This window comes from Varanus komodoensis, unplaced genomic scaffold (assembly GCF_004798865.1).
Source record: "Varanus komodoensis strain SLA01 unplaced genomic scaffold, ASM479886v1 scaffold11, whole genome shotgun sequence".
Classification (NCBI taxonomy): Eukaryota; Metazoa; Chordata; class Lepidosauria; order Squamata; family Varanidae; genus Varanus; species Varanus komodoensis.
The window spans coordinates 678,262-689,466 of NW_025335317.1; the positions used below are offsets into that span (position 1 = coordinate 678,262).

General features: G+C 55.7%; 1 protein-coding gene across 6 annotated transcripts in view; it reads left to right on the plus strand.

Moving 5' to 3' along the window:
- Positions 1–10,833, plus strand: part of GBF1 (golgi brefeldin A resistant guanine nucleotide exchange factor 1) — an 87,979-nt gene extending 77,146 nt beyond the window's left edge. For 4 of the 6 annotated variants that reach the window (XM_044420172.1, XM_044420173.1, XM_044420175.1 and 1 more), the window contains 9 exons: positions 509–755; positions 1,396–1,604; positions 3,081–3,231; positions 3,827–3,957; positions 4,545–4,646; positions 5,511–5,624; positions 5,909–6,086; positions 8,589–8,726; positions 9,495–10,833. In XM_044420172.1, the coding sequence (XP_044276107.1) occupies positions 509–755; positions 1,396–1,604; positions 3,081–3,231; positions 3,827–3,957; positions 4,545–4,646; positions 5,511–5,624; positions 5,909–6,086; positions 8,589–8,726; positions 9,495–9,781 (1,557 nt within the window). In that variant the 3' untranslated portion in view covers positions 9,782–10,833. The remainder of the gene's footprint in view (positions 1–508; positions 756–1,395; positions 1,605–3,080; positions 3,232–3,826; positions 3,958–4,544; positions 4,647–5,510; positions 5,625–5,908; positions 6,087–8,588; positions 8,727–9,494) is intronic. The other 2 variants (XM_044420174.1, XM_044420178.1) reach the window with 1 other exon arrangement.
- The last annotated feature ends 372 nt before the right edge of the window (positions 10,834–11,205 follow it).

Below are 11,205 nucleotides of genomic sequence, written 5' to 3' on the forward strand. Positions count from 1 at the left end.
GTGTGGCATGAAAGCGTCAGCTGCCAGAGGCAGTGACTCCCTCCCTTCCCTTTCCTGGCTTGCTGCTGACAGCACAGCACAGCACAGCACTGGTCGAGGAAGTGGATTGGGAAAGCAGCACCCAGGAGGGCTGGCAGATTCCAGGGAGGCAAGAAGCGGGATAGGAGGAAAACCCACGATGGGTTTGCCCAGGCTGCAAACTCCTGAGGCTCATATTTCCAAATCCATACAGCAACTGTGCCTGCACAGTTGTGCCTGAAGACCGCAAAACCAGGCGTGCCTTCCCTGATGTTCTGCTGAGTGAGCCAATTAAAGTGGCCCAAAGCCGGCAGTGTCCGCAGGGATCTGGCTATTTATGAAAAGTGTCGCACGAGGGAAGGGGGGCCAGAGCCCTGGGACAGGCTGCAGCATGGTGGCCGGAAGTCGCTGTGGGAAGAAGAGCCCCTTCTCTTGGCCGTAGCCAGACTGGAAGGACGCGTGTCAGACAGAACCGTTTTCTCTTTCACAGGTTGGGAAGGATGACATCGACAACCCAAAGAACATGGCCGGACTCTCCAAGCTGAGCAGTTCTCCCCTGGTGAATCAGTACAGTCTGACCGTGGGGATGGACCTGGGACCACACAACACCAAGTCCCTGATGAAGTGCGTGGAGTCCTTGTCCTTCATCGTGCGCGACGCTGCCCACGTCACCCCTGAGAACTTCGAGCTCTGCGTTAAAGCTATCCGCATCTTTGTGGAGGCCAGTCTAAATGGAGGTGAGGCCGCTCGCCTGTGGAGCGCCAGATGTATTCATAGAAAATGCTTCTCGGCCCAGTCCCAGGCAGAAGCCTCCCAAGGCGACATGCCCCAGCAAAACCCAGAACGAAGCCTGGGTGGCCTTCGAAAGCAGTGACAGCAACAGGCTTGGGGGTGATGTGTGTGAGAGCAGCACGTAGCAAAGCTGCACTTTGGGGGCGACTCTGCCGAGGCAGATCGACCAAAGCAGCCTTTTAGACGAACGGTGCTGCACACGCGATCCCCGTGAACTTCCAGTCTTCCCGTGAGCAGCTTGGATGGGATGTGTGTTCCGAGATGGGGAACAGGTGAACATAAGTATTCCCCAAGCCGGAACTATCCCTGTGGGCTGTGGATTGACTATTTTAGGCAAATTCTGGGGGGCCCTGGTCCCGTGGCTCCCATATTAACCCGCGCGTGCATGGTCCACTGGTTTTGCCAGGAGCAGAAGTCGTTTTTGTGCTTTCCTCAGTGGCCCCACCACAAGTGCCTGAGCTGTCCTCCCTTTCCGCAGCGCCTGTGAAGTTGGCTGCTCTTCGAACGGAAAGTTTCACAAATGAGAATCAGGCAGCAGATGTGCTCAGATCAACCACAAACTGAAGGCGTTTTATGTGTCCGCAGGGTGCAAGTCCCAGGAGAAGCGGGGAAAGAGCCATAAGTATGACCCTAAATTGGCCCGTTTCAAAAAGAAAGCCAAGGAGAGCTCTCTGAGGCACTTGCGGGTCTCTGCCCAGCACCAGCCCCAGCACCGCTCCCCGAGTGAGGACGAAGACGAGGACGAGAGTGTTCCTGCCAGCTACCACACGGTGTCTTTACAGGTTAGTCAAGACGTAAGTATGGCCGGCATTTCATTGTCTTTCCCTGCTTTGCTTTGCTTTGCTTTGCTGTGGTAGTTCTGGGACAAACGAGATGTACTTTGCCGGCCCTTGTGCTGGTTTTCTAAAATACAGAGCTGGCATGGATGGGTCAGATCCGGCCCATGCGGGTGCCCCGGCAGCAGGCGCAAAGGCCCAGTTCAGACTGGGACCACAGCAAGGGCCCTCCCCACATGCCCTGATCTCGTTCAAGCGCCAGGGCTCGACACTCCATTCAGAAACACGTCGCCATCTGAGGGGCCTCCCTCATTCCATGCAGTGCTGTGGAGCGCCTTGCTGGGAAGGGGCCGTCACTGGACTAAGAATGGGCCTGCGCAGGCAGCTCTGCTGTCTTGGGTACACGCAGACCTGTGGGCAGCCAGAACCGGTCTTTACTGGTAGAGCCCTTGAGACAGAAGGACGCGTGTGCGGACTCTTCCGTGGGTCAGACAAACGTGCAAAAGGCACCCAGTCTCTTCCAAAGGCCTCCCTGAGTTCGAGAGCAGGACTGGGTCTGTCCACGCTTGGGGCGACTGCGGCGTAAGTAAGAACGGTGCTGTCATGCAAAGGGAGCTGTCTGGGGAGGGCCAAAATAACTAATGAAAATTGGCTAGGCGCCTGTTCTTCTTGTGTAGAGGGTCAGGCCGGTGGGTAATTTGAGAGTCATGTGGCAGGAGGAATTCTGGATCTATCAGATTAGAGCGGGATGAGGCAAGAGGTTGGTCTGTGTAAGTGGCCCATTTCTGGCAAGTCATCTCAGGTTTGCTGGATACTTGTGAAGACGACTGGGTAAGGTGGACGTGGATCCAGCCCAGCCAGGTGCTTCTTTTGCTCTTCAGCAGCAGCAATTAGGATCTCTTGAAAAAGGCCACTTCCGTCTCGCCTGTTGAAAAGAGCCTGAGGTTGCACTCTTGCTTTACGCATTTGAAACCCACTGGGGAGCAGTGGGGATCCTAGGAAAAGCCTTCCTTGCCCTGGGTTGGAGTGATGCTCGTGCTTTGGGGTGGATGAGGACAGGGTTTGTGGTGGATGGGATAGATCTGTGGAAAGGTGCTAGGGAGTTAGTGGAGGTGGGACATTTCTTCCTGTGGAGACTGAGGAGTTATATAAAGGATGAAAATATGTATTTTGTTATTTAATAATGGGCACTTCCCACTCCCAGCCCAACCGGAAAACCAGATAGTTTGAAGAACGGGCATTTTGGGGAATTGAATCCTATTCCTTAAACAGAGCAAGAAACTTGCTGAGGACTCTGGAATGTATTTTGAAACTTGCAGGCATATTTGCTCAGTCCTGCAAAGCAGCCCTGCTCCTTCCACTCCTGAAATGGTTTTCACACCCGAAGTGGCTGAGGTGTTGCTTCATCCGGAGTGTTGCTAAGGGGCAGGTCTTGTTTATGGATGATGGGGCTGGCAGGCGGCCTGTGACGACCTGTACCCTTCCCAATTGCAGCTGCTTGACCTGATGCACACCCTCCACACACGCGCTGCCACCATCTACAGCTCCTGGGCAGAGGAGCTGCACCATCAGGAGGCTTCAGGGAGGCGGATCGAAGCAGACTCGCAGACCTTGTGGGCCGACTGCTGGTGCCCTCTGCTGCAAGGTAACAGCAACACCAGGGCTTCTGGCAGGCGTCACTGCTCAGGGCAGGGCAGGAGTTGGCCGAGGTCAGGTGTGCTGCGGCCTGTCACGGGGGATCGGCAGTAAGGAAAACTGGGGTTCAGCACCACAAAGATGGAGGGATGAGGAGCCACATGTAACGTTTCTAGAGCATCCCAAGGACAGGTTCTGGGTTGTGCCCATCAGAGCAGAGTGTGGTGCTTTTAAAACAAACCGTGTGCCTGTCTGCTGACTGCACACACGCGCTTCAGAGGGGAGCAGTTCCTGCAGCATGACTGACCTTTGCACGGGGCTAGAAAGCAAGTTGCTCTTGCTCCTTTCCTTTTGTAACAGGGCAGGTGTGAGCAACAGCTCAACATTCCCTTGGTTATACTTGCTCAAACAGTATTCCTTTCCATTATTTGGGGGAAGCTCTGTCTTGAAGTATGGAGTGCAGCCCTCCAGAGTCTTAACTATAGCCTAGGGTTGGGGTTACATCCAACAGTTCTGCACTTGTTGGGAGTGGGTGGGAAGGCTGAACTGCTTGTGGATGCAAGGACAAAGCTTCTCGCTCTCATTTTACCCTGTGCTCCTGGCAGGTATTGCCTGCTTGTGTTGTGATGCACGCCGACAGGTGCGGATGCAGGCCCTGACCTACCTGCAGCGGGCGCTCCTTGTGCACGATCTGCAAGCTCTTGACGCCCTGGAGTGGGAATCCTGCTTCAACAAGGTAGATGGAGCCTGGACTCTGGGCCACTTGCGGAGATTCCGGCCCTTGTGTTCAAACTGCTCTCATGCTCCTTGGATTGGGTTTATGGCCATTGCCCTGCTGGAAGGCGAGCTTCCGCCTGCTCCCAGCGCTCCTGCAACCCGAGGCGGGCTTTCCTGAGGAAGTGCCCCCTGCCTCAGGCCCATCCATGCCACCCCATCCTGAGCTGCTTGCACCCTTCTGAGGAAGAGCGTGCCCCACGGTGGCGCAGCACTCCCATCACCCGGGGCCTTCCCACCGAGCTGGCCAAAGGAAGTCCTCCTGTGCACGGCACCCAGCTGAACTGTGGGATTCTCGGCCCAGGGAAGTGTGAGGGCTGCCGGTCTGGGTGGCCTTAGGAGGGGATTGGACAGACCCACGGAGGAGGCGGCTGTCTGCTGGTGGCCGCGGGCCTTGCTGGCCTGTGCTCCTGCTCCGTCAAGGGGCCTCTCTGCATGCGCCAGGCGTGGAGCAGCTGGGCAGGGGCAGGTCTGGCAGCTGGTTTGTACAGACGGCCTGACTAGTTGGAGCCTGGGGCCAATCCAGCACGGCTGCTCTTGTGTTCTTAGGTGCTGTTTCCTTTACTGACCAAACTCCTGGAAAACATCAGCCCAGCAGACGTTGGTGGGATGGAGGAAACCAGGATGAGAGCGTCGACCCTGCTTTCCAAGGTGCACGGCCCCGGCTTCCCTTTCGGGGGGGGGGGGGGGGAGTCTGCTGACCTGATGTTGAGTAGCTCTCTTTAGGGGCCCTGCGGCTGCTCACAGGATGCCGAGGCTGCAGGTGTGCTTCTCAGGGGCACCCAAGGGCTGCATTCCGGGCAGGGGTCTTGCTCCGAACTGGAAGCCCTGCATTGCGGTCCAGTGCTGCCCCGTATTTGTTCTGTCCTCAAACAAAGACAAAACCTGGTTTAGTCTCATCAAAGCACTTCTTGCATTTGACAGACCTTTTAGGGGCAACATGAGCTTAAATGTTTCTCTTCAGGAATGTTTTCTTTTTGAATATATGATATATCTGTAATTTTAGCCCGAGGGGAAGAATGCCTTTCTACTCTGTGTGCCTGCCAGATAGCTTTGGAGAGCTTTATTTCAAGTGGCAAGTTATACTTGGAGCTAGAATGTAAGGGGATTTTGCCCAAACAAACAAAACCTTGATGCTGTTCTCCAGATTTCTACACTGGATACAGAGCTTGACAACACTTCTGTCTTATATTTGGCAGTGTAGGCTAAGATTAGATGAGTACGTAATATTTTGTCTATTCAATAATGTTGCTATCCGCCTCAGAATTTAAATATTGTGAACTCAGAAGGCTGGGGTGCTTAAGAGTAGACGAGGGCTTTTCAAAGATTTAGGGCAACCTGGAAGTAGAAATGGCTTGGGTATATGTAGTGTTCCTGAAGATTTCTGGTTTCAGGGATTTGGAAACCTGTACAGAAAAACCACCTAGGATCCCAAGGCTGTGTCCTTTTAAAGTAAAGACCACAATGCTGCAGCCTCCTTCCTACAATTCTTACAGTTGTTCTACATTATTCTAGGTCTTTCTGCAGCATTTGTCGCCGCTACTTTCTCTTCCCACTTTTGCTGCTCTGTGGCTGACAATTCTGGATTTCATGGACAAATATATGCATTCCGGTTCCAGTGATTTACTGGTATGTGATGTGTTGTTGTTTCAAGTTCTAGCTATCTCTCCTTGCCAGGCCCAGCTTTAGCACAGATGCAAACATTCCCTCGGATGGTCTCCACCCAACATTCTTTTGCTTTACTGGTAATGTCACCTTCGTCCTTTCACCTCCCCTGGTCTCCCAGTGTCCTACTGATCTTGTGATGACCTCTGAAGTAATTCAGAAAGAGGACCCAAGGGAACAATTTGCCATGCAGGGAGAAAGCATGCAGGAACACACAGTTCAGTTCTCTGGTGTGTCTTGCCTTGCAGCCGGAGGCCATCCCTGAATCTCTGAAGAATATGCTGCTAGTGATGGACACTGCCGGAATTTTCCACAGCGCCGACTCGCGAACTGGCTACTCTGATCTCTGGGAGATCACCTGGGAGCGCATAGATTGCTTTTTGCCAAAACTGCGGGATGAACTGTTCAAGCAGACAGTCATCCAAGGTATGCCTGGAAGCAGGGAGCGCCCTTAGCAGTATCTGAAGCTGGTGAGCAGCCTGAGGTGCATTTGGAAAAGCTGTGTCTTCGGGCCACAGAAGCATAGACACGTGGAGCCGGAAGGGCCCGTCCGGCATCGGGTCCGGCCCCCTGCTCAGTGCAGGACTCCGAGTTAGATGCGAAGTACTCCTGAGCCAAGTATTCTCTACCTTGTAATGATGCATTTGGGTTTTCCCTTAGCTGAATTTGTCCCAGCTGAATTTCATTGGTTGTTTCCAGCCTGGTGCTCCAACCTTTCAGAATCACCTTGAATCTTCTTTCTCCCACCCAGTTTTGGGTTACCTGCTGATCTGATCATTGTTCCCTGTACTTCCTCATTCAAGTCATTAATTTAAAAACTGGAAGTGCACTGGGCCCTGCTGCACCCCCCTTGTTAGCTTTCCCCAGTTTAAGGAGGAGCCATTGATAAGCACTCTCCCAGGCCAGTTCTGCAGCCACCTGATCGTTGGTCCATCCGGCTCACTTTTAGCCGGTTTCAACCCAGCGCAACTTGGTCATAAAAACGGTAGAACTCTTGAGGCTCTCGAGTCCCCCACTGCTGCTCCTGGGCCAAGTCTGAGTTGAGTCACTGGTGCGATTTGAGTTGGACTTGGGGGCGAGTCACGTCCCCGGCAGTGTTAGATGCTTCTTGGCCTTTGGCTGTCCATCTTGAGCTGCCGTCCTGCTCCGTCAGCTTGTACTTCCCCTTCTTCAGGAAGGTCATGTGTCCTCTTTTGGGAGAAGGCTGAGCCAAACTGGGAATAGAGCACCTCTGCCTTTTCTCTGTCGCGTGTTATCCTTTTGCCACCCACATTGAATAGGTGAACCCCCATTTCTTTTCTCTGTCTTACTCTGGACACATCTGAAGAAGGCCTCTTGGTTGCTTTTAGCATCCCTCGCCAGCCTCGGTTCATTGCTAGCTTTAGCCTGCCTGATGCCTCCCCCGCAATGCCGTGCTGCAGGCCTGTCTTCTCCCTTTGCAGCCCGGCCTTCCTTCCTCTTCCTGCACACGGCCCTTTTTGCTTTCAGATCATCTCTAAGTATTCTGGGAAGCCACATGGGCTTCTTCTGTTCTGTTATACCCCTTTTCTTTGTTGGAATAGTGTGTAATCATGTCTTTAGGATTTTCTTTTTTTCAATCCCTGCCCATCTTGGACTCCTTGTCTTATTAGAGTCACTTAGAATCATAGAGTAGTAGAGTTGGAAGGGCCAAGAAGGTCATTGGTCCCACCCCTGTCTGTTGCAGGTCATCATCCCACTCAAGATGTTCATCCAATTTCTTTTTGAAGGCCTCTGTGTGGGAGAGCCCATGGCCTCCCCAGGCAGCTGGCTCCACTGTCGCATTGCTCGGACCGTGAGGAAGCTCCTCCTGATGTCCTGGGCTGTTGTCACTCAGACTGTGAGGAAGCTCCTCCTGAACCTGGGCTGTTGTCACTTGACTTGATTATCCCATGTCCTACACTCCGGCATCAGCAAGAGGAGATCCTGACCTTCCTCCTTGTGGCAGCCGTTGAGGTCCTTAGAGAGGGATATCATGTCCCTGCTCAGCCTTCTCTGCCCAAGGCTGAATGTATCCAGTTCTCTCAGCCTCTCCGCATAGGGCCATGTTCCCGCTCGCCAGGGGACTTTGCTTATCACTGTTCTGAGTTTATTAAACTTGGCTTTCCCGAATCCAGGGTACCGTGCACACTTGGCTTTTGCTTTCTGTAGAATCAAGAATTCGGAATGGCATGGTCACTTTCCCCTGGAGTTCCTGTAACTGCCACTTGGTGCAATAGGACTTCTCTGTTGGTTCGAGTCAAGTCAAGGATAGTTGCCCCTCCAGTTTCTTCCTCCCCTTTCTGTTGGAGGATGTTATCAGCAACACAGGTTTGGAATCTCTTGGAGGGGCCACCTTTGGCAGAAATTGTCGATGGGGCTATTAAGTGCATCCTGCATTTCTGTGCAGAAAGCTGTATCTTTAACATGTGGTGCTACTCCGCCTCCTTTCTGTTCCTTCAATTGTTGTGTTCCTGTCATGGGAGTCCTCCCACCGAGGTTTGGGTACACTTGCCCAGCTGTATGAAGAGTTCAGGGGTCAGGAAAGGTGTGCCCAGTTCCGCCGAGGGGAGGCAGGGCGCTGAGGCGTGGGCTGGCCCTCGGGTGCCATGGGCAAGAGAGCAGGCAAGGGCGCAGCTGGGCCCCTGGCTCCAGCTCCTGGCTGAGGCAGAAGCCGACACTGCCACACCCAGCTGCCTTCTTGCCCGACGGTGGGTCTGGGGCCTCGGTGCTATAGGGTGGGGGGGGCTGCTGAGTGGTGTTCCCTGGCAACAGCCCTGTGGGAGCCACTGCTCCAGCTTGGCCACCATCTTGTCCAAGCTGAGAAAAGTCTGTGGCGCACGTGTGCAGATGCCACAGGCCTGATACGCTGTCAGGAATTGCCCTTTACGGCAATGGATACACGGTTTTCTTCTCGCCACTTTTATGCAGACCCAGTTTCCACCGCTCCAGCTGAGATGCCCGCCCCGCGGCCTACAGCGTCTGCTCTGCCACACGCCTCTGGAGGGGACACAAGGCTGGCCGCCCCTTCCCCACCTGCCGAGAGGTCTCCTGAGCTCGCAGCCACTGGTAGGTCCAGTGCTTCCTGCAGGAATTGTTGTGTGTCCATCATCCATGTGGATGGTGCTTTATAGATGAATGCACGCAGAACCCCCCACCAGAGACAAATCCCTGTCCCAGAGTGCCTCTTCCCAGCAGTGTGGGGAGCGCAGCACAGGGAGAGGAGGAGTCACTCCCACCCATCCGTCTTTCCATGAACTCGGCATCCTTCCTTCCCACCCCAACAAAAGCTGCTCTTGGCTGCCCACAATAAAATGCAAAGTAAGAGCCAAGGTATAAAATGCAAGACGTCAGTACAGAGAGCACATCTGGGGGCCATTCGAGGTGGCTCCCGAGGCCGGTGGCCTGCGTGCAGGGAGGCACTCTGCTTTCCAGCGGGTTGTCAGGAGAGGGGCTTGGCAGGAGCGCTGCTCCTCCTCCGAAAAGGCAACGGCAGCATGGAAGGAACGGGAGCCAGTCCAGGTGCATGTGCTGGGGCTGTTCCCAGTGCGAGTCAGAAGCCTGAAAGGTCGGGATTTGTAATTGCGCAAGGGGCATCCATGCGCAGGGAAGCCTCCATGCTGCAGAGAGGGAACAGGAAAAGCCGCGTGGCCAGGGACGTGGCTACCAGCGTGGCCCTTGGGCCTTTACATCCACGCTGCCATTTGCAAAACGGCCAAGAGTGGCTTGCGTGCAGCTTCGGAGGGGCACGGTGGAAGTTGCGAGATCTGCTTGTTACCTGGGGGTGAACGGCCCTCCCGAGCAAGTGCGCACACGCCTCCGTTTCCTTCCCTGCAGACTCCGCGAGTGCCTCGGCGCCGGGCCCCAACGCACCGGGTCCTTCCGGAGGGCAGCATCTCTCCCCGGCAGCAGCGGCAAAAGCGGGCCCAGCAAAAGACGTTTCTCCACCAGTGGCCCAGCAGCCTCTCATTCTTCAGCCTCTGGCCTCCCCCTTACAGGTGGGAGTGCCCCCGATGACTCTGCCCATCATCCTGAACCCAGCCCTCATCGAAGCCACGTCCCCTGTGCCTCTCCTGGCCTCGCAGCGGCCTGCTGACCCCATGGCAACCTCGGAAGTCAACTGAGGGGAGGAATGGGGCAGCGGGTGTCACGTGAGGGAGCCATGCGTGCTGTGGGGGGGCTCTCGCTGACCTTCAGCTGCCCTTGCTTCGTGGTGGCTGCCCTTCCTGCTGCCCCTGGACTAGCTCCCTGTGGGCGGGCGGGCCGGCCGGCCGGACAAACGGACCGACCGCTCCCTGGCAGGTGGCCAGGTCCTCTCCGCCAGAGCTTTTTGGCAGCAGCTAGTCCTTCCACACAGGCATTCTGCTGCCTGTGTCCCCTGCGGGGGGGAGCAAAAGGGCCCACCCCGGGAGATCAGGGAAGGGCCTCCCGGGGTGCAGGCCTGGCTCTGCTGCCAGAACGCTTTGGCCTGGCCAGGCGCGTGGCTCCTTCCGGCGCCACCCCTGGACTCGGGCTCCTCGGGGGCCTTGATGCGGGTGGTGCTGCCCATGCCTGCTGGGCCTCTGGGAGGACTCGGGGAAGACCCTGCCTGGTGAGGATGCGGAAAGGATGTGGAAGCCGGGGGCGAAAGGGGATTCTCTCCGAGGCCGCGTGGGGAGTAGCCGCTTTGACCCAGGCTCTGTGCACGACTCTCCTCCTCGCACGTGCGGCTGGCCGGGTGCCCTCCAGACCCCCCGGACTCCCTGCCGTCCGGTGAACGGGAGGGACTGGGGGGCATCGCACCCAGAGCGAGGGGCCTCTTGGGGCGGAGGAAGACTCCCCCATGGTACACGCTGCAGTTCCCTCAGGAATGGGCTGATAACATTTTCCTTCTGACCTTCGCCAGCAGTGCCCCCTTCGGGGCGGGGCGGGGGCTGCTTTCCTGCACCTCCGGCCTTCGCGCAAGAGCCGAGCGACCTGCGTCACGTCTAGCGCTTCCCGCCTGTTTTATGTCGGGCTGAAATGCTCACGTTTATTGCAGAATCCTGTTGGGAACTGAAGCCAGTGTCTGCTGGGTGGAGCAGCAGGTGACTGTGAGCGTGGATGTGCGCGCGTGTAGATATATATATTTATATATATATATATATATGGAGTCAGTTGACTTTTTACAGTGGAATAAATATGACCTGTAAATGAAGTGCCTGCCGTGGTGGAAGCTCCTTTCTCCCAGTGTTGACCTGCTGTCTTTGAAGTGGGGGCAGTTTGGGGGGGCCGGCCACGGCTCTTTTGCCCCGTGCTGGGTTGCTGACCAAGGGTCAGTCCCTCTGCTGCTTGAAGTGGGGTGCTTGGCCAAGGGTTCCGGGTGGTGACGTTCAGCATGAATGTGGGGGGAGGGGGAATAGCACATCGTGAACTGGGGATCTCAGATTTTGGAGGGCAGCTTGGCGCCCACCAGATATTTTTGGCTTCAACTCCCATCAGTCCCAGACGGCATGGCCAAAAAGGCAGGGTGGTGGGTGTTCCAGTCCAAAGTGTCTGGAGGCACCAGGCTGGAGGGTTCTGCTGGCTG